The sequence below is a fragment of the Pleurodeles waltl genome, chromosome 11, assembly GCF_031143425.1.
Source record: "Pleurodeles waltl isolate 20211129_DDA chromosome 11, aPleWal1.hap1.20221129, whole genome shotgun sequence".
Lineage (NCBI taxonomy): Eukaryota > Metazoa > Chordata > Amphibia > Caudata > Salamandridae > Pleurodeles > Pleurodeles waltl.
This window is the reverse complement of record NC_090450.1, coordinates 969,078,841-969,101,375: the sequence shown is the minus strand read 5'-3', so window position 1 is coordinate 969,101,375 and position 22,535 is coordinate 969,078,841. Positions and strand designations below refer to the sequence as shown.

At 43.0% G+C, this 22,535-nt stretch overlaps 1 protein-coding gene across 4 annotated transcripts in view; it reads left to right on the top strand.

Annotated features, from left to right (window-relative positions):
- LOC138266439 (clathrin heavy chain 1-like) overlaps positions 1–22,535 on the top strand; it is a 378,407-nt gene that overhangs the window by 48,882 nt on the left and 306,990 nt on the right. For all 4 annotated transcript variants that reach the window (XM_069215209.1, XM_069215208.1, XM_069215207.1 and 1 more), the window contains exon 2: positions 14,316–14,523. In XM_069215209.1, coding sequence (XP_069071310.1) covers positions 14,316–14,523 — 208 coding nt within the window. The remainder of the gene's footprint in view (positions 1–14,315; positions 14,524–22,535) is intronic.

Sequence of the window (22,535 nt, the reverse complement as noted above, 5' to 3'; positions counted from 1 at the left end):
AGAGTATGCAAATCAGCTAACGCCAAGTACCAAAGCGGAGCAGGAGGGTGGGCTGAAGTCATGGGCGCTACAGCCAGTGGTCATCGCTGTCCTGGGCTGCCCCCAGTTAAGGGCACCCCTGAGACTAATCAACAGCCGATTACTGAGGCCAGAGGTGCACTGCAGGCGTTGGTGAAGGACTGGAGGGACCACATTGGAGGGTACCATCCCTGGCAGCACCGACGCTCCATCTGGAAGGCATGTCTCCCCCACGTTCCCGGTAGGTAACAGCAGCAAGGCTGGGTCCTGAGCACTCACTCACAAGTGGTCTGCGATGTGACCGTATAGATGGGTAATAAAACAGTTTCTCTGGGTTGAGATTACATTCCTTCATATTTCTAGGGAAGGAGCTCTCTCTTCCCTCCTGTGACCCCTTCTCACCATTGGGAGAAGGGACCTCCCCTGGAGCTCACAGCTCGTCAGGGGTAATGGGACCCATGTGGGTGGAGGGAGGCGGGGAGGCCGGGGAGCCGCTGTTTGTAGGTGGAGAGGGCCTGCAGTTACGTGTAAGCTGGGGTGCACGCTGCACATGCTTTAAGGCATGGGCAAAGTGGGCTCTGGCCCAGGGCCCCAAACTTTGAGGGGGCCCCGTGATCGAGCCCGCTCTGCCTTGCAGAGTCTTGCCCTGGTGACCTTAAATAATTCTCAAACAGGCTGCTTTAAATAGCGTTTTCCTTTCATTTATTTTAATGTGGGTGAAGTGTGAGAGTGTTATTACAGACATTTTGCAGAGAAAGTTTGTGTTTGTTTCTTGCAAAAATCCATAAAAAGGTTTGTTTTAAGATCAAAACAAGAGCTGTGAGAAATAGGAGGGTGTCACGGAGATTATTTGCAGTAATGTTAGTGAGCTGCTGCTGTGTCACATTATTAAAAATCACACATCGCAATCCTCGAGTATATTTGGAATTTGGACAATTGTGCCTATGAGCTGTCAGTGACCAGGCCAAAGAGGATATGAAGGAGCTGAAACTGGGTCATAAATCTACAGCTTTTCAGGGGCTCCCAAAATATATTTGGCCCAAGCGCCCCAAAATCCTTAAAATGCCCCTGCTTCGGAGAGTACATGGCCTCCGCATCTGTACTGCTCCCTCACTAGTCGTCTGCGGTGGCCAAGTTTTTTGTGGCCGGTCACTGATCTTATGCCACCACATTGCAGGAACGCCGTTCCCCTACAGGTATCACTCTGAGCGTTAGGACAAGGAGCCCTTCACTAACAAAGGGCCCCAATGAGTCACGTTACAGGGCCCCTTGTTCTAGCGTTAAAGCTACTGGCCTCTGATGCTGTTCTTATTCCCCTCTGGTATTGACCACATGTATGTTCTCACCTTTGTCCTTCCTCGATAGAGACTAAGTCAGGCAGAGATGATGTCCTTGGACAGAGTGGCACAGTTTACAAGCAGGGTTTGTTCATTGACTCGGCGCAGCCCCCACTTCACCAACAGTGTCCATGTGCTTTAACTCCCTTCTAGGAGCTTCCAGGAGGAAGACGTGTCCTCTTCGCTCAGTGTCCTGCTGCGGTATTCCAACGACCCCATGTACCTCTATCCTCCCTGCAGAGTCTGGTTGCGATCACCCTACACAAACCGTCAGCCCTACAGTGCCGCACAGCTCTGATCCTCGTGTGGTAGACACCTGTACCAAAAGTTTGTTCAGTTCTGACCTTCATTGGCATGCACCCCACAATCTGATGCTGAAAGTACATGAGGCCTATTACAGCTCAAGTTTCTTTCTCTTCTGCGGAGTATCCTCAAGAGAAGATGGTTCTTGCTGCCTCCCTTGGCTTTGTGTTGCTCAAATACCAGGTCTGCTTGCATTTATGACTACAGTGGCGCAGTTGTGCATTGCTTCGGGCATCGGTTCTGCGTAAATTTAGATCTTCAAAATCCAGCTGACCCTGAGCTCTACTCAATTGCTTCCCTTTCTCATTAATTCCTGTATTGTTCTTGCCCAGCCCTGGAGGCCAGGAAGCGACCTTTCTCCTTGGATCTCTGTCCCCTTTTTAGGGTCGAGCTTGCGTTGCATGCGCTCACGCATTCGTATTGCAGCAAGACGCTTTAGTTCTTAGAAAAGGGCTCGGAGTCCTGTCGACGTCACGTCAGTGTGTTTCATTGGTTCGTGGGCTTGCCTAGTAAAATCTGCTTGCTTTCATTAGTGGAAGGCATGCCCACGTCATGCCTTTTCCGGTGGCTAGCCCTCCTCCAGCACAGCGACCAAGTACAGAAAAAATGCGAGGCTCGCTGTTTTCTGTCGGAACGTGGACTACTTTTTCTCTATTTTCCTAGCGCGATTTCGCTTGGCAGAAGTCGAGCGCTTTACACAGTTAATTTCACTTTTTCGGGTTACGTACATAAAAGCACTGTTGCCGATAGATGAAAAGTCGGTTTACAACGCGATCAGCTCTAACATGAGCAAACGCGAGACCCGTTGCATTGCAAATGCTTGTTTAAATTGTATGCCCCACGTCTGCGACACTTTTCACTTTTTAAACCACATATTTATTTCTTGGTGGTTAGTCCACACCTCACCAGCTTTTTCAGAACTATAGACCCTCTAACATCACGTTCCTCTTCTGAGATATTGCATAACAGTATTTCCCCATGGATGACCTATTGCTTCGCCTACTGTAACGTTAGTTACAGACGACAATCCAGATTGTGTCTTTCTTAATTGGTTTGCCCAGAACACAGGGTCTATTGGTGGATATAGTTGTTATCGCAGTGATCAAGAGCTCTATAAAGCAGGTCTCGACCACTGCTGAAGTTAAAGGTAAAGGGCGGTAAGTACTCAAAATTAGTAAAAGGCGGTAACTCCCCAAAATTGGTTAAAAGACAAATACTTCTCCTCTTGGTCCCCATTTATGGTGCTTCCTTTGGGCTCCCTCCATCCTGCTCCACTTGGCCCCACCTTTATTCTACTTCTGTCTGCTGTTCCTGCCATGCTGCTTCCTTCATGCACCCTTGTGATTCTCTCAGCCCCCCCCCCCCAGCATGCTACCTTTTTTCATCCCCTCCATTCTGCTCCTCTCACCACCTCCCTATCAAGGTGGCCCCTCCCCTCCTTTTCATCCCCAACCACCAAGCCTGCTTCCGACCCCACCATGCCCACTCCTCTCCATCCCTCCACCCATGCGGCTCCTGTTATTCTCCAATCTATTCCCATCACTCCAGTAGCTTGTTGCTGTCAGCCCCCCAGCCCGCTCCTCTAAAACCCCCCAGCCCGCTCCTCTAAACCCCCCAGTCTTCTCTTCTCGGCGGCACCCCCATTTGCATATGTTGTGCTTTAGAAGTCATACAATAAATAGATCACTTTGTTATTTTGCCTTTTTCTTTCATACTTTGGAAGGTTAAGCCCACGTAATACCCATGCCAGCAAAGAGCACCCTATACGCTCTTTATTGGAGCCAAAGAGTTTTTAAGTTTTTCCTAAGACACTGAATGTGCTGTCTGTTGTGAGACAGATCGTTCGCTTACACTGGGCCTAGAACCCACCCATTGCTTCCCATTGGTTGGCTTCATCATCACTCGCCTGCTTTTTATTAGTCTGCTTGTGTGGACTGTCCTTCCTTTTCTTGCGTTTATGCCTCCCTTGAAGCAAGGACGCATCACTGTGCCCTTACACTGCTTACTTTTTCAGGTGCTACTTTCTTCTTTTCGTTTAGGCACAACAATGAGTGCATGTGTTTTCCATCCGTCTCTCTCATGTGCTTCTCTCCCCCTCCAACCATGCTCTGTGTTTCCCATTCTCTCTCTAGCCTACTTTGCCTTGTGCTTTCTCCCTGCCAGATCCACGTTTCTCTCTTTCATTTACATTTCGGCATCCCCTGTGTTGCTTTCCCCACCTCTGCCCCACTCGCGTCACTGTGTTGCTTCTGCCCTTTGTACCCCTGCGTTGCTTTGGCACCTCATCAGCACCCCTTGTGTTGCCTTTTTCCATTATTACTGCTCCCCCTCACTCACTTTAAAAAAAACTTTTGTGTTTTTCTCCTTTTAGTTAGTAATCCAACTTGCTTCAGTAACTAAAAAGAAACAAGCATTTGCAATGCACTAGGGTCTCACATTTGTCCGAGTTACAGCTATTACCAGTGTAAACTCCCAACCAGATTTTTCTTGCCACGTTAAAAGAAAAAACAGCGTGATCGCGCTGCTACAGTTCACTCGTAATGAAACCTATCGGCAAAAGTGCAATTATGTACGTAACTGGCAAAAGTGCAATTAACTGTGTAACAGGGTCGATATTATGCAAGGCGCTTGACTTCTGCCAAGCGAGATTGCGCTGCAAAAATAGAGAAAAAGTAGTCCACAAACCTGAGGGGAAACAGCGAGCCTCAAATGTTTTCTGTACTTGGTCACTGCCCTCGAGGAGGGCTAACGACCGGAAAAAGCATGACGTATGCGTGCCTTCCACTAATGAAAGCAAGCAGATTCTAACAGGCAAGCCCATGAACCAATGAAAGACACTGACGTGTGGACAGGGCTCCGAGCCCTTTTCTAATTCCTAAAGCGTCTCGCCAGCCATACGCATGAGCAAGCGCATGCGACGCTGGCTTGACCCTAAAAAAGCAGCAATGTCATTTTGAAGGCATAGCTTGGTGCTCGCAGCCGGGCACGTCATTTTGTTGATGCATCAAAATCCTTTTGTTTTTATTCTTTAGCCATGTGGCACAGCATCATGGATGCTGTTTTACGTGATTAAAACCATTGCAAGGCTATAAGGTCCCAAAGGCGCGACCTGTTGGCTTTGCCAGTGCCCATTTTCAGGAGTAGTGGCTCCCAAAGGTGTCGTACTGGACATCTGTACATGGTAAACTCAAGCTTAGCAAAAGCCTGCCCAGAGACTAGTGTGCTTCTGTTTACTTTACAGGAAAAATTACTTGTGTATTGAAAGGCTCCATTCCCTGGAATTTGTGGATTTTTCATTTAGTTCGTTGAAGTCCCTGGAAGCTAGTTTATTAATCTCACTGAGTTAGCAGCTAGTACTGTGTGCAGAATTGTGGGACATTTTAATTGGTTTGACTTTTTCATTCTAAAAAGGTGGCGTTAAACCCTTGTTATTGCTCACGTATCACACCCTCTGTGTTTGTAGTACATACTTAAACTCTTGCCCTTTTTCTTCCAAGCGAACACCCATTTGGAAAGCTGGATATGACTGATAAGCCAGCACCCAAGCCCTCTCCTTGGAGCGAATTGCTTAAAAGGTTGAGGTGTAGGATTATATGGAAGCTCTCTCTTTCAAAGGGGTAGTTTCCAACATGTATAAGCCACTACAGGGAGCAACCCAAACAGACAAACGGGGTACCAGTGGCGGTGGGGCAAATAGTTTAAAACCCCCATCAGAAAGAGAGACAGGAAACTTATCTGAAGGGACATACATAGGAGTTCTATCAGCTTGAGGACGATAGAGATATATTACAAAGTGATATATGACTAGCATCATACCCGGTGAGGATACATAGGATGCATCTAAACTCATTAGATGCTGTGGAATACAGGAAGCACTCTTCACATCAGATGGGAGTGTCCCAGCCTTGTTCTGTTTGAAGAGAAGTGGCGGACACTTTCATGTGCATTCTAGGCTTCCCACGGACATTAGACTCAAGTACTTTGCTACTGAGGATTCAGCCAAAGAATTGCACGCATAAGCTAGAACAAAATGCTATATAACATTATAGTGGCTGTGGGTGACAAAGCTAGGTATTGCACTTCCCTGGAAAAAAGTAACACAATTCGGATCAAACATTGCTACCACCTGCTATGGAATATTCTTGATTTGGGGAAACTGATTAATAATCTAGAGCAGTGGTTCCCAACCTGTGGGCCGGGGACCCCTGGGGGTCCGCGACTGCTTAGAAAATGTAATAATATTAGGTTCCAACTATCAGTAATAACCCAGTGGGGATCCCCAGGATTCCAATAATGATTCAGTGGGGGTCCCCGGGCACCAGTATTGATAAAATGGGGGTCCACAGAAGTCAAAAGTTTGGGAACCACTGATCTAGAGGGTGCCCTTCTCGTGTTTAAGGGACAGAGGGGACCACTGCCTGAAAACCTTTTAGTGGACACTACCATGGGGATATTCCGTTGCGCGAACTTGGGCATGCAGAGGTGGGTTGTGGTGGCAGATAGGGGTTGGGATGCCTGTGGCTTAGTTGTTTCAGCCAAATGTCTCAGAAGGTGCGGCCTTAGTCTTGTGGGAGTGGGAGGTAGTCAAGTGTGTGTACTTGGTACAAATTGAATTTGATACGCCTATTGCTAATTGGCAAACAATAATGTGATGTTTTCTCATATCATCATATTTTACGGGGTATGCTGTATACCCAGTTAAAAGGGTAAACAAATATAACGTACAAAAACATATCAAAGTTCTGTCCAGTGCAGAGGAACAATAAGAAATTTATGTAAATAATTCAGAGCAATTTCATACTGAAGCAGGCAATATTAAGATATTCCATTTTAGAGTGAAACCAGGGAACGGTAAGCCCTTTGGCCGCCCAGCTTTTGCTGGAGTATCTCACCCTTGCAAACATTTTAATCTTCGCCGAACTGAGTTTCTTCCTGGTGCTTGGGAAAGCATGAGAGTGGTTGACTCTTAAATACACTCTGCTTGCAGAATGATGAGTAAGTCTGAGTGGCATTCTCTACTATTGGTGGTGACTGAGTTGACATAGCTGTTGTTTTCCTGAGTTTGCTCAGGCTTTGTCTGGTGCCTCCTACTGACGAGACCCAAATAGGCAAAAGTGGGTCTGGAATTACTTGTGTTCCAGTTCACATATGGGGTGTAGTGGTTCGGGCTGGACTGTTTGTATTGAAGCTGGACACAGGCTTCTTTGCAGGTCATTAATTTGGAGTAGAGAGCAGGTTCTGCTCCAAGCCATCACTCATCTTGTCACATGTTTTCCTGTCCTAGAATGGTGCATGTCATTGCTTCGGAGTAGGTTCTCCTCCACACCATCACTCATCCTGCCATATTTTCTCCAGTCATTTAATGGTGGAGGTCATTGCTTTGGTGTAGAGCACAGGTTCTGCTTCTGGTTCCTTTTATTTCCTGGTTGACTGGTTTTGCAAGAGCGTCTGTTGCCTGCTTGGAAAAGACCTACCTTGAAGTGCACTACAGCACAAAATGGATAAACTGGGTGGAAGGGTCTGATGACGATTGGGAGACGGGGGCTGTGATTTCTGGTCTGGAGAAGATGAAGAGCGTGGTTTATTAAGGGGATAGCATAGTTATCTTTTCACGAAAGTAGCTGATAATGTTGCTAGGTAATAGTTTTAAATCTGTGCAGTGCTTATAGGGCCAATAAAATTAGAAACAACATTTTTATCTTCCCAGCCATATTATGCCTGATATTACCAAACCAAGCCACTCTCGGCAGTTTCGAATCTATTGGCCTCTAGTTGCTCTTTGAGCTTGCTATATGTGGTTCGGGGTCAGTTTTGGATGCTCTGGTACTTTGTTTGTCAATGACATTCTGTTTCTTTCAATTTCTGCCGAGGTTTCTCATAATTATGTAGGCATGTCCTCCAGAAGGATCCACCATTTTATTTGCTGCCCAGCAAAGAGAAGAGTCAATTGAAATTTACATTTGTGGATTCAGAATGATATACCATCTTTGCTTTAAAGGTTTTTAATAAACATTTGCAAATGCTTACATAGAAGAGAAAAAAGCACGGTTCACTTCTAATCATACATCAGTTACCAACAGCTTCCATCTCATAGTTATTTTAATGCAACAGAGAGGAGGCAAATTTACGAGTGTTAAGTCGCTAATAGTAACTTTTCACATGAAGACCGAGTTCTCTGTTAACATGGCGGAGAGCTCACCGTAGTGAAGTATAGGGAAAATTTTAGAAGTTTATCAAACTTTAAAAAAATATATTTTGTTAAATACTAATGTACATTTTATATATTTATTTCAAATGTGGTACAAAATAAAATGCTGCAGCACTTAACTTTTGAGTGAAACAGGTGATTAATTGAAATACCATATTTTTCATTTTCATAAAAAATCCAATCTAAATTAAAATGTTTTTATGTATTAAAATGTTCAAAAAGTTATGTATAGAATGAATTAAAAAAATAATAAATTGATTTTTTACCAAAGTAAAGTTGCATTGATATTTAAATTAAAGTTAATTAAATATTTTATCATAACGTATGTATATATTAAACCTTAAATTCATATATATTTTTAAAACGTTTAAATAAATTAATCTCTTTAACATAATTTTCTATAGGCTTCTATTTAAAGTCCCTGCATCCATTATTTGCTATGGAAGAGTGTTGGAGTACCAGTGGTTGGCCATATGTGGTGCCAGACTTACTCTTAGCTTGACTGTATTTAGTATTGTTTTTTTTTCAGGCTGCACTAACTTTAGAAGTGCAGTTTGTAATAGTAGTGAAAGTAGTCTTTTATGGGTGGATGTCTGTCCTCTCCTAAATCCCTTGTCAGCCCTCCTAAGCCCCTGTTTACTTAACCTTGCACCCCTCTTTAATTCTCCCGAAACCTCTCCCATTTAGTATTGAGAATTCCCCCATTTTCCAGCCACTTTCCGACTCCCTCCCATATTTAATACTAAGTAGTAAACTTACTTGTGTTAGTATGCCTCTATAGAAAAGATAGGAGGGGTGGAGGTGGAGTTTACCATGTTTGTGAATAGCATTTTGTAGTAATCCACTAGTTCTATCGTCGTATGTGAACCGGGCCATCAATTGCTTTTTTTTTTATTATTATTATTACTTATTTATTTTTTTACCTCAGAAGGAAGAAATGTCCTTGTCGGGATTCTAACCTTTTGGCCCAAGGCTTCACATAGCTGGCTGGCTCATTTGTCCACTGAGATATCTGTTGTATTCTCATTGTTTTGCAATATTATTGTTGCATGTGTCATTCTTTCCTCGCCTGGTCTTTACACAGTACCCCTTTTACCATATCTCTTCCTGCACTTGCAGAGTAGTTGGTGTAGTCCATGGAACTTTGGGTGCAGATTTGTTCTGATGTAAAAATAAATTATAGGGCTTGTTTAATCTTACCTTATGGAAACTGCAGTCATTGCATTGTCTTGCTGTCTATTTTACCGACTGTTACTTCATGTACTGACGTCATTTCCTGCTTCCTCTTCACTCTGCATGCATTTCCTGAGGCACGCATTGGAATGTGGATGTCCGGCCTGTGCCAAAGATTGGCCTCACTTTGCATGCTGCAAGATCCTCCGGGGTCACACAAAGGGTAGCTCTTTATAACACGAGTGAGACCCCTTTCAACAACAAAAAAAAGCAGAGTACTCCTGGTAGATTCTTTTTGGAATTGAGGTAGTCAGGAGGACATTGGTTGAGGGCTGACTCTGACTGTTCTGTATGGAGAATCAAACCCTCAGCAATAGCGATTCCTGCACATTGCTGGGTGCCTGGCAGTACCTTTAACCCCTTGTGAAATAATTAAGGCACTGGGTAAGTTGTCATTTGGCAGGGCCATGTCATCCCTTAATGGAGCTAACACCTTGTATGGGTTCATTACACAGAATTGTGGCTGCAACCTGGTGCAGACACAACTTAACGTCCCCTTGCGGGCACACGTTGGACAATCTATAACTCCAGCAGGGCAGTATCAGCAGCCCTACTAATGAAGTGTTTAGCTAGAAAGCGCCTGTAATGAAGGGGTGCCGCCATCAGCAGAAGACCTTCATGGGGAACCGGAAGATGCTTCCGTAAGTCAGGATGACTAGCGGCTGTTATAGGCCTGCAGGAGAGTGCAATCTGTTGTTCATTGATTAAGGCCCATGTATGTGAGCAGGTTAGGTCTTCTGAGGGGACCATCTCCTCTGCCTTCCATGACCCGTAGCTTGGACCCTCGAACGAAGAGCCTTTGAATAAATTAGTTGAAAGGTCTGTATTATATTGTTCTAATGTCTCCCAAATACATACTATTGACAGTCATTTCTGCCTCCTTGATTCCCGAGGTGGCAGCACTCTTCTCTCGTGTTGCATGGATGGTACCCATAGTCCATATTCATAAACACACAGGCTCAAATTCTATTCAGGAACTGGTCTGCTGTGTTAATAGGTGGCCACAGTTTCAGGTTTGTCAGCAGTGGGCAGAGGAGTGAAGAATTGCTAAAATAACGCTAGAGATCTAAAACAATAAACGTTTAAATGGTTAGTGTTACTCTTGCAGGTGTATAGATCTACGATGGGTAAAATGAATTTGCGTGATAGTCGCAGTGAGAGGTTCCCACCCATCACGTAAATGTAAGTACAGTTTACACTGGCTTTGATAGGCTTCTATTCCTTGATTCCCAATTGTGAAGTTTGAGTCCATTTCTTAGAGTTTGAACAATGGCACTGTAATATTTGGTGTAGTTTCTGACTAAGCAGGATTTGCACCCTGAAGTTTCTCCCCTTCAAGGTTCTGCCATTTCCGCTTGTTAAACCACGGTCAGCATGCCTTTTGTGATGCATTTTATATTTAGTGTAGAAGAAACTTCAGATTTTCTTTTTAGGTGTGGCTCGACAACTTGGGTGTCAAAAACCTTATGTGATCAACATAAAATCTCTTGCAGCGGTAGGTCTGAGAGAGGGGCCGAGGTTCCCTCTATATATTGTTTTTTCCCTGAGTACAGCATCGGATTGAGCAGAGTTTGTGCGCTTCCACTGACGGAGCGCCTGGATTGAAAAAGCTTATGCGCAGTACAGCAAGAGTGAGTTGGTTGTGCCCAATGATCTAAGAAGTGACACCAAAGGCTGTAGGCCTTAAACATTTATTGTGAAAAACTTATGTTAGTCAGTAGGCATTTAATTGTGGATTGTTATTGCTCTGTATCACAGCGGTAGAGAGGTCGTTACATAGAATATTACTGATTACTGTGGTAAGCAGGGGTTTTGATGATGGTTACACTTTCTGACAAACAGTGCGGATAGATTTGCTCTCTGGTATTCCTTGTTAGGCTCTTTTCAAGGGATTTTATATTGTTTTGGCAACTATAGTTTTGATTTTATTTGTACTTTGCAGTATATCTAATGGTCGCCTTGTTTGAAACCTTGGGCTCAGGTGGACTGTTTTAGTTATGGTGTCAAACCAATGGTACAAGCAATATGCTCTATTGGTCCTTTGGGAAAATATAGGTTTGATCTTTTTATTGTGAAAAGTTATAAGGCAGTAGGCCTGACTTATTGTGAAAATAATGTGCTGAAGAAAATTGACTTTAAAGATTAAATTGTTACTACCATGTTAAAGCCTGGAGGCGTACCTTGATGCATGAAATCTCATAGATTACTTTTGTAGGCAAAGATGTTGGTGACTGTCAGTTTGAACATCAGTGTGTTTCTGTGGTGGGGCTGGTGGGCGAGTACTTTCCCTTTTTCTTCTTTATAGGATCCCTTTCATTTACTTTCTTCCCCTCTTTTTATTTTAGTGATTTTTTTTATTTATTTTTTAATCACACAATGGTTCCTCAGGCAGGGACGCTTGCTCTCAGCTCATTCAATCTGCTCTAAACCACATCCCATGTGCCCACTGCCTCTAAACCAGGTGACCTTCAAGGAATGGTAGAGTCTCAATGTATCTTTATTTTACCATTTCAGGTTGGCAAAACTTTTGTTCTAAGGCTGGAACTTTAAAACTGTGATAGACTATGTAATACCATTGCAAGGTGGCCACCCCTGCTGTGTTTAACTTTGTTATTGCACGACTGTGCCTGCCATGTTTTCTTTTTTCTATTTCTATCCTTTTAATTTACCTAGCATAAGTTGTTCAGTTTGTGTTTTTTTTTTATTGCGGGTGTTTAAGTAGATGAATGGATGCACGAGTGCAAGAATGATTGAATAAGTGCATGCATAACGGCTTATTGATTGCCTAAACCAACCAGTATCTGAAGAGGCACTTCATTTATAAGCCAGACCTATTGGTTTTGCCAATGCTTGTTAAACTGAGTTCACATGTTTAATGCAGAGTTTGAGGTTTTTTGTGAGTAACATGATGGTGACTGGTTGTATGTATGAATATCAAGCAGAATTAAACAGAATATTTCAACTTTTATTTCTTGAATTCATAACAAATATGTAACAGTCTTTCTGACTCTCAAAAGATGTTTTAGTAGCCGCCAGCAATGGTTGGTGATGTTTCTGGATGGTGTGATATTGGATGCATTGATGAGCACATTTAAGAAGTACCCATTGTGGTTTTCTTGAGCATGATCAGAAGAGCTGAACATTCGTCAGACCACTCTGCCAGAATACACTGCAAGTTCCCACTACTGTGATCCTAAACAAGCACAGGCTTGGAGGATAGATCCCTTATTTGAGGAAATGATAAGCATGTGAAGTCTCTGGCGTATGTTTCATTCCTAGAGTAATTGGCCCAATAGTAAATGGTGGCGATCGTATTAAATACATTTTCCCATTTCCTCCCTCTTGCTGTGTGTGTGTATGTGTGTGTTTTATTTTTTTCCAATTTATATAAAGCCAACAAGTTCTAACTGGTGCTGGAGACTTGTGGAGATGTATTGCAGGGCAGTACCGACTTCTAGACGGTGATAATGTGGTGATTGATGTCCAGCCTATGTAATAGAATACATTTAGATAGAATGAATTTAGAAGCAAAGTGCACATGGTGGCGTGGTCTGGACACTTAACTCAAGAGCCATTGTGGTCCCATGTGGACACATAGTAAGTTGCCATGTTTGTTTTTGTCATCACTCTTCAACTTGTTGCTTGAGACTTGGACATGGGCTTTTAGAACAGCAATGAAGACGACCAGAGCAGGTTGTAGAAAAATAAATGTGGAGTTAGTTTTGCGGTACTTTGCTTCCATCAGAGGGAATGACCCACATACACAGGTTTTCTTGCCAAGAAAGGATGTCAGGAGAGTGATTGAACAGCAGGTGCATGTTTGTGTGTATTCCAGCCCTCCCAGATGGTCGCAGTGCAGATATTTGTCATGTGTGGTAATTCTCCCATGATTGCAGATTGACACCTGAAGCTGTAGATGTAGATGTGGATGTGTAAGGATTACTTGAGTTGGTTCACCAGTATAAGGGCTCTGCGTTGAACTGCCTCTTTTGTTTATGGGTGGTGGCATCTGCCAAGATGGCTATGAAGGAGGTGTTCAGCATGACCATGAAATTTGAGATAAATAGACACAGATGTAAAAGAATATGTTTTAAACTTCTGCATCAGGACAGTTCAGTTCTGAGGTGACAGACTGGATATAAGGAGGGCAGTTTCAATCTGGGGATTAATGTATTTATAAAAAGAATGTTATTGTATCCTCAGTGTTCCATCTTACTCCAGTTGTGTGGAGCAGGGTCCTCCATCTTCTACTGTTAAAGTTCTTTAAACCTCAGCCATCCTGAAAATTAGTGTCTGGTACCAGCTGGTTCCTTCTTGTGGTCATAGACTTGGACTCCTTGTTCTTGTTTAACCAAGAGTTTCAACATCTTCTGAATGGTGTGAGACTCTGTTCCTACAGAGCTTATAGGAGAGGACATATTCAGTGGTACATGATAACTGTTTGGTGGGAAATAATGCTCTCTAGGGCTTATCCTGGAGAATAAGACGGAGAAATCAATGATTGAATATGCAAGATAAGAATTGTTGCTAGCAAAAAGAAAAATTTCCATATCCTAAAAATAAATGACTTGGCTGACGTAAGGACTTAATGAAGGATTGATAAAATGCACATCACAACAAATTGTGGCAATCAAAAGAATGCTTGTCATGGGAGTTCAGTACTGCCCACCAGTGGGACTCACAATTAAATGAGTTGTGGTGTCCAAGTAACTAATATGGACAGAACTCGCGCACAGTGAAGTGATATCTAACTGAAGATTATTGGATGTGAATGGGGGTGTGATCCCTGGTTACCTCTGAAACCTACCTTACAGTATAATACTCCAAGCTTGCACACCCAGAAAATGGAAAAATTTACATTGAGTACAGTGAGTGAAATAATGGGTACCCTCTGGTTGATGACCTAGCAATGTCTTTTTTGTCAGCTGTTATTGGAAGGAAAAGTCCAATGTTCGAATGATCTTCTTGTTTTTAGATTGGAGCTAATGAGGCACCATGTAAGTCATGCAAAGCTTTCAGATTTTAGTAATTTAGTAGATAGATTTTTGCCTTACGTTCACTTTTTTTTACATTTCCATGTGCAGCTTTTCGATATGCCCTTTCTAATGTGTTTTACCAGTGCTATTGAGTTTCTGTTTTTGCAAACGTTGCATTCTTTTCAACCATCAGTAGATACTTCTTGTTTTTTTATGTATTTTGTTTGTGTGCACCTCTAGCTCCAGAACCTGGGCATTAACCCTGCAAACATTGGGTTCAGCACCCTCACCATGGAGTCTGACAAGTTCATCTGCATCCGGGAGAAAGTGGGGGAGCAGGCCCAGGTGGTTATTATCGATATGAGCGAGCCAAACACCCCCATCCGCCGTCCCATATCAGCGGAGAGTGCCATCATGAATCCAGCTTCCAAGGTCATAGCTCTGAAAGGTAAGCATGACCGCTTGATCTGCTCTGCACATGAAACCTTCCCTGTCTGGAGAATTACTGCAGGCATTGCTGCTTCAGTCCTGTGGATAGCTAAGCGGCTCTCATTAGTGCGCATGCCCGTGAGTATCCTAGAGTTAGCAGGTTTGTTAAAGCAGTTTGCTTTGGACTCTAGTTATAAAGCTCACCTATTAATTGCTTCAGAACTTAGTCGAATATGAATTCACCGAAGCTTTGAGGTCCTGCTGCTAGCTTAAGCAAGCCTGAATGCCGAAGGAAATGTTAGTGTGCTAGATGGACTAAGGTGTAGCCATGTTCTACCTCCACCACCTGTGTGCCAGCCTGCCCCTTTTAGTCCACTGTTCACCATTTAGGATGTTTAGATTAAAAACAATTATTGATACTGACCTCAAACAGGATAAAACTTTATCCTGTCCAGCCCATAACGTGGGCAGATCGCTTTAAAGAGAAAAACGTAAGTACATTCTGCTTCATGTCTCTCACATGCTCTCTCGAAGAATACCTGCTGGTGCATCATATTAATCGGTCATTAACATTTCTTTCTTTACATGTCTCACATAATGTACCTTGCAAATTGTCAGTACTAACAACATCTAAAAATGCTGAGCAACTGATAAATGTTCTAGATATCCCAAGGACTACACAGCTTCTGCCCTTTACCTCGTGTTTTCTTTATTTGCTGCCTCTAGCCTTAGAATAGCACACATTTATCACCAAATAGCGTTCCTCAGTGTGTAGCATGGGTTACCACATTGATTAGTCTTACTGTTTCTTAACTCAATCTCTAGCCCCTTCCCTGTCTGCATATGAAACTGCTTTGCTCAATTTTTCCTCTCTGTTATTGATTCTTGTACTTTTCCTCATGCTTTCTTCTCCTTCTGCACAGACGGTGAGTTTATTTTGTCTGTTCACATTTCACGAGTATTGTGCATTTGATATAGTCTGATCTCATAAGAGGTACTGTGGGAGCACCATTATCCATTCATGCCTACTGGTCTTCATGCCATATATCTGAAAAGGTTTTATTCTTATAGCATGGTTGCCTTCATCACAATTGGGGTTTGTAGAACACCTCTCGCTCCAATTGGTGGCCCTTCAGTGTGACAGAAGAGATTCCTAGTAGTACCATTAAGGCCCCTTGGATCTTTCAGGAAAACCTTTAACCTAAATATTGGTTTCCATTCTATTAGTCAACCTACTGTGTGCATCTGTGATGCCATAGATCGCCCAGTTATTCAGTAGTATAACCAAATACAATTGTAAACATGACTGGTGGTTGCATGTCAGAGGGACTATTCATATATTGCTGTGTGTGGCTAGATGGGGACCACACAAATCTAACCTCAGCTGCCCCCATGTTACCAGCTGCCTGCCTTTAAATTAAGTGAATGTTGTCTGAAAGCAGTATTGGTAAATTCCAGACTCTGTGCCAGTCACAAGTGTCGGGTTCAATGGCAGGCACACTAAATCACTAGTTTTCTTTTAATTAGTTTCAGTTTTTGGGTTGTGCTAAATAGCCCCCATTCCACTTTATTGGATTTGCATTAAATGGACCACCCAGTAAGTATTATATCCATGTTGTTTGCTATGGAAGGAATTTACAAGTGTAAACAGGCGAACCTGGAAGAAAAACCCTGTGCAGCATCACTTCTATGAGATCCCAAGACTGTCATTTCATCTCGTACACCTGCGTCACTGCCCTTGTATGAGTCTGTTCCTTGTGCATTTCATAACATAAGTGTGTTTTTCACAGTTCCGGATTGGGTCACTCCTTTTAATCAACAGCAATTTTTACATTTGGTAAGAGAATGTTTGGTTTTGTGGTCTAAAAAGTATTATTGTTGTGAACAGGAGATTATAATGGGATGCTGAGATAGTGAGGTCATGTGTCATGTCTTTGTAGTCAGAAAGGAGCTTGACAACAACAATCCCCCGCATTGTGCCTTTCTCCCTTCATCTCCTAGGCCTTGGCTGAACCATCTCATGGACAGTGAAACTTCCATTGCAGCTGATGATGACAGAATGAGAGTCCACGTTCCTAACAATCTAGGAACTATGAAGAGGGCTATTAGTTCTTTAGATAATCGTGCAAGGATGAAATGTGGCAGATGTGCCTGCAACTGAGTAGTACCCAGAGGAGTTGAAATCAGTGTGAGTTGATGACTGTGGCAGAGATGAGTTGTCCCTCGACTCAATCTGACGTGCCAGAGACAAATCCACATTGGTGTTTGTAGATATTAAAACAAGCATCTTCGCTATACTCTGCCATAGTCAGCACATTATAGACATTAGGGAGTTTAAAATGAAAGGGGAACAGTAAGGGGCTTCAGGGTTAGGTGGTTGTTGCCTCTTAACATCACATCATTGGCTTATTTTGTCATTGATGGTTAAAGCAAGTTACAGTGTTGCCCTGCTTGCCCCTCTTTCCAAATTGTATTTTTAATTGCTGGCAAGCTGAAGGCAGAGCATGAAAGCTTCTGGCAAAGTATTCTGTTGTTGTTTTTATTTGTTTATGTGGCTCTTCACTTGTACAAGCATCTTTCTGGGTTCACTAATGCTGCCCCCATCTGTTTCACCACTGTTTGGTTGGATGTAATGGTCTCCTTTTTTCACTTTTGGTATGAGGGAAATTGCAGTTGCTCCTGTTTGCCAAAGTGTCACTATGCACTGAAAACTTAAAGGGTGTCTGGTATCTCCTTAGGTTAGACCAAGAATAGAAGGAAAATGCTCAAGGAGATGCTGAAATTGGTGAAAATATGGACTTCAAATGTATTGAAGTGCATTCAGCAAAGGGCAATGAGCTATTTTATATACGAGAATGAGAGGAAATGACCTCGCAGGAAACGCATCAGGTGTCATCTTGGATTGATAAGCTGCTACTAATCAGACTATTAATGGAGGAGGTCATCTTGGATTGGCCACACAACCTTCCCCAAAGTCATGATGTGAAGCCGACAGGGCGATGAGGGTAAGCCACACATAACAGAAAACAACACCTTTTGCTGTCGGTGCAGCTCTCTTTCTATGATTGTAACATATTTGAGAGCCTCCACAGTCAGAAGAAATGTATACATGACTTGTGTTATTCCACAGCCGCTGGTTCTTCAGTCGGGCTCTTTTCGGAGAGCTTGGGATGTGAGGGATTCTTCTTTCTGAATGGAGAATCCTTGAGAAAGAAGTCTCTGCTCTGACTCGGTGCACTTCTCACTGGTAGCGATACTGCTTGATCACCCGCTGCTGCTCTGCTCGACACCCCCCACACCCTGACCAACCTTCTTTCAGCCATAACGTAGGTTTGTGCTACTTGGATGCTTTCTCGTTTTTAGCAGACCGGTTCCCTCTCTAGCTGACTCCCTTTTTTATTTAAAGGTTTGGCTTTTCAGTTGGCTTTGCCTCTCCCTGCTGCACATCAGTGCTTTAAATGCTGCAGGCAGTTATCTGTGTGATCCACACAAAGCCTAGATGGTGGTGTAAGTAACTACCAATAAGTGAGTTCTTCTCATTATATGTTGACTTTTCACTTGCGGTTGCTGAGAAACAGTCTGTTTTGATGAACCGACTGGTAGCTTTGGACTCCCTAATCTTTGTACTTCTACAGAAGCTCCCTTATTAATGTAAAAGGGGTTCAGTACCAGGTGCGATCCTCTGGGTCAGGACCATCTGTCAGCACTGGCTTGGTCATCATCTTGCCAATACTGAGGATCTTGACCATCTCCCTCATTAGGAGAGAGATCATCTAGGAGCAACCAGTTGTGAGTACCTCACGGATGGAAGGTGCAATGTTGCAGTACTTTGCATACTTTAGCAGTACCCAACCCTTTTCAGTTGAATCTGGTACAGAATGCTGGCAAGATGCCTCTGTTCATCAAACAGCCCTGACATTTCAGGCCATGAGTTGGAATCCTGGCTAAGCCAAGCTAGTTTTCCTTCGTCCAGACCAGTAAGTGGACTACCATTAATACTTGCTGCTTTACAAGGTAAAGGTCTGGTAGGAAGTTCTATATAGAAACACATTATAATAATGTTAATATGATGTACTACAGAAGGGTGCTTCTACCTTGGGACCACCCCAGGCTGCGCCAGTGCACTCCACAGCTAACCATACTAATCGAGCCAAGTACTTTAAAGAAGTTGTTGGGTTGTAGTCCAGCTCCCTTAGTCAGAGGTTGAGCCAGTTTTCCAACAAGGTACCCATTCATCTGAATTACATTACTTGAGATCATCCAGCTTATTCAAGTGTCCTGAAAGTTCCACCCAACCTCTAGTGTGTACAATGTTTACTTCGAGTAAACAGCTTAAGCGATATTCTAAAAATGAAACCGGCGTGCAATACTGTTCTTAAACCCACCTGAGTCCATTCTTCAAATGAGCAGACAAGTAAAGAAAAAGGTCCATTGCTTTATGTTCACAGATGAGTCCGGAAGGTTCAGGCTCTTTCCTGTGAGGAGTCATGCTTCATCTTTGAAAGACAGAAGGTTGGCATTTGGATGGATTCTTTTTTGGGGGATATTTCCAAGGGGCTAACTTAAATAAGGTGCTAATGCTTGATGGCGTTGTCTTGTATCTAAAAATCCTATGACATTGGGTATTATGTCTGATATTATTCATGTTCATTTCCCTGAGCAAGTGCACCATTAACTACTTTCCAAAGTCACAGTCTCATTGTAGACATTTGCAGGGCATCTACAATGGTCACACTGTGCGCTTTTCAGTCATTAAACAGAAGAAGACCCATCTAGGTGATATGCAGATGTTGGACAGAACCCTGTAAGGCATATGCTGTTTTCTTTCCAGTGCTGATGCATGTGAAACCTCTTTCTCGATAATGTAGGAAGAATGGAAAGCAGAACAAGAAAGTTTCTAAGTCTTTGTCCTCCCATCGTCACATCAGTCATCCATTCAGGGCAGATTCAACACTCCAGAATTGTGTGTCAGAATGAACACAAATCTCGATTGAGATAGTTCGTGACATAGTGCTGGTCTGGCTGTGCATGCGAAAGGATGGACATGTGGGCAAGAGACGCTCCACCCAGAAATCATGATGCAACAGCTCTTTTTGAAAGATGATTTTTGGTTCTACATGTCATGCACAGCCAATTCTTGACCAGTTGTCAATACAAGAGAGCAAGACTAAGAGGGCGAATATGACCATTTAACTCCTCTTTTTTCACAATTTTTAACATCATTAGACCAAGTAGACTTTTTGTTGCTTTGCATAAGTTTGTGTGGCTCCTGGTGGTTGTCAGGAAGTACACTCACAGCTTTATTGACATGTTTTGCGTCCAAAGCAAATGTGGTGTGATGTCCATGATTATTTCATACACTGTGGCAAGACTCTGCCTGAAAGACTGGAAATAATGCTTGATCTCCTCTTTGGGAGGAGAGCGTAGGCAGGCACATCTGGCTGTGGTAAGTGACAGACTGGAGTTCTGAACCACTTTCTTGAAATAGTCTATGCCTGTGCTTAGGTTTGTGTTCATTAGTCCTCAAAGCTGATTTTTCAGGCGAATACTTGTTCTGGGTGACTGCAAAAAAATGGGTGGGTTTAGCTGGAATAAATGCAATAAATTGTTTAAGATCTCCATTTTTATACTCTTATGTACTACCATGTTTAAGGTTAAATTATGTTCTTATTTTTTGTGAACATAAGAAAAATCAGAGAAAATGAAAACGTCATTATGGCTGTAGTCCTTCCATTAAGACAGTGATGGCAGGTTTATAATGCATCCACTAAACAAAGATGGAAAAAGAATAATTGCAATTTCATTTAGCAAGGAACAAAAAGAAAGTGGCTTAATACCAGTACACTAAGTAGAAAATGTATATGGGTAAACATATGAAATGTAAAAACAAATCTAAAACTTTGAGTCCTGGTTGTATTATATTAACAAGTGTAACTCAACATCACATTTAATAAACCTTTTCTTAACATTCAAGGTCTTTCGCCATAAGTTACAATTCGTTTTTATTTCTTTAGTGATCCTTCATTTATTGACAAATGTAGGAATTTAGAGGACAACAGATGTAAGTAGAGAAAGAACATCTACCACACGGAACAGTTGGTAAAGTGAGCAATGTACTTAGTATCTAATAAAGGAGACTTAAGTCAGTAGTGCATAATAATAAGTTATCAAGGAAAAACATGATAAAGATGATGTTGGAGAGTAGCACAACCTGCTGGAAGGGTAAGATGGTGTCCAACAAGTATCAGAGAGTCCTGCCCTGGGTGCGATTACCTTTTAGATGTGAACTATTAGATTAGTGCATTTTATGAGGGAGGTGACTGCTCGCGAGCATTAAGGCAACACTTTCCTTAAGTTAGGCATGCAGTAGTTAAGGCTTCAGTTCCTGAATCACTGCCCATTAGTGAATAAGGACTTATTTTTTATATGGTGCTTCCTGCCATACCTCGGAGAGATGGAAGGCTGAGTCTGCCCTCCCGGGGTTGGAACTCGTGGCCAGAGACCTTTACATTTGTGAGCAGTGAACATTCAGCTCCTTGATATGTCTTCCCTGCTAGGTAGACACAGTGATTCATTGGGTCCCTTCTAACTCAGCCTTAATCGGTACCACTAAGATGGCTTACTACGTTAATGTCTTCTACTCAGATGTATTGTGCATTCTGTGTGTCACAGACTCCAATTGTGTGTCCTCTAACCAACCATCTAATAACATTTGTTTTGGTGAGTTGAGATATTAACATCAATTCTTTAGAGGACCATCCAGGTGCAACTTTGTGCCAGTAAGCGCCTTATAGGTGTTGCTGCATCTTCTACTTCTACTTCATCAACATCCTGAAGAAATAAGTCATCTGGCTTCATTCTGCCACATTTACCAACTTGTTGTGGCCAGCAGCTCCTGCACCTTTGTTCTTTAAAATCAGTTACTCTTCTGAAGCATCAACGTAGTATTTTCTGAACTCAGGCTAACAAATACAATACTGCTATCTTGAAACGCATGTCATACCACAAGCTGTTAAATACCTCACCTAACCCTAGTCTTTCAGGAGCAGCCCTGCACCAGGCAGGTATCGGGCAATGCTGCTGCCTTTATCTGCAGCTGAAAGTGTGCAGGCAAGCTACCTCCGGTTCTTTCTCTATTCGGTTGCCAAAAGAAACTCCAGGATCTGGTATATGGATAGAGGAGCGCAAGAAAGGAGAATACATTTTGTACCATCCAGCCATCCGCTTGACCACCCAGATCCCTTTCTCCAAAGCTTCAGATATTCCTTTTTCTTGCGCTAAATTCCTGTTCTGGCGGTTGCTGGTCAGGATGTTTCCTTCCTGGTGTAGGATGTCACCCAGAGCTGGTGTAAGTGCACATGCGTGCGTGGCCCTCTCACTTTCCCGCTGCAGATGCTGGCAGCCCCGCAATCCAAAACAAAGAACACTCTGCCCTCTTGGCTCACAAAACTTTTTTTCCAGACGGTTTCATTGTTGGCACTGTGTGCAATGGAAAGCCTGCTAGACCAATACAGAGCAGAAAGGAAATCAGTGTGTGGCTGTGTTTGATGGACTCCAGAACAGTTCCCAAAATAATTGTGTTTAACATATTTGTTCTTCCCACCAGTGTTGGGTGGAAGAGCTCTTTTTTACTGGAACTTTGTGTCCTTGCTGATCTACAGGTATTATGGTAGGGAGCCTAGGCAGTCTGAAAATATTGAAAAAAACAATATAAATTAATCTTTTTAACCCGTGTTCAAATCCCGTCACCCCACTCTGGCGCTGGTTTGGTCTGCCCAGCTTCTTGGTGGTCTCTGCTGCTTCTAGTGACTCGGCCACCACATGTAGCCTAGTCTGTCTTGCTGACTGCTCTGGTCCTCTGGTCCTCTGGCCTAATCAGGTGCACCAGGACGGTTGCTTTGGTCGCTGCTCTAGCATGTTGCCCAGTGTTCATCCTCTGTTCCTGCCCCATGGCCTAGTATTGCAAGGCCTGGTTGACATCTCCTTTACATAGCTAAAGGATGCCGGCAGCTGTGAGTGAAGTGATTACAC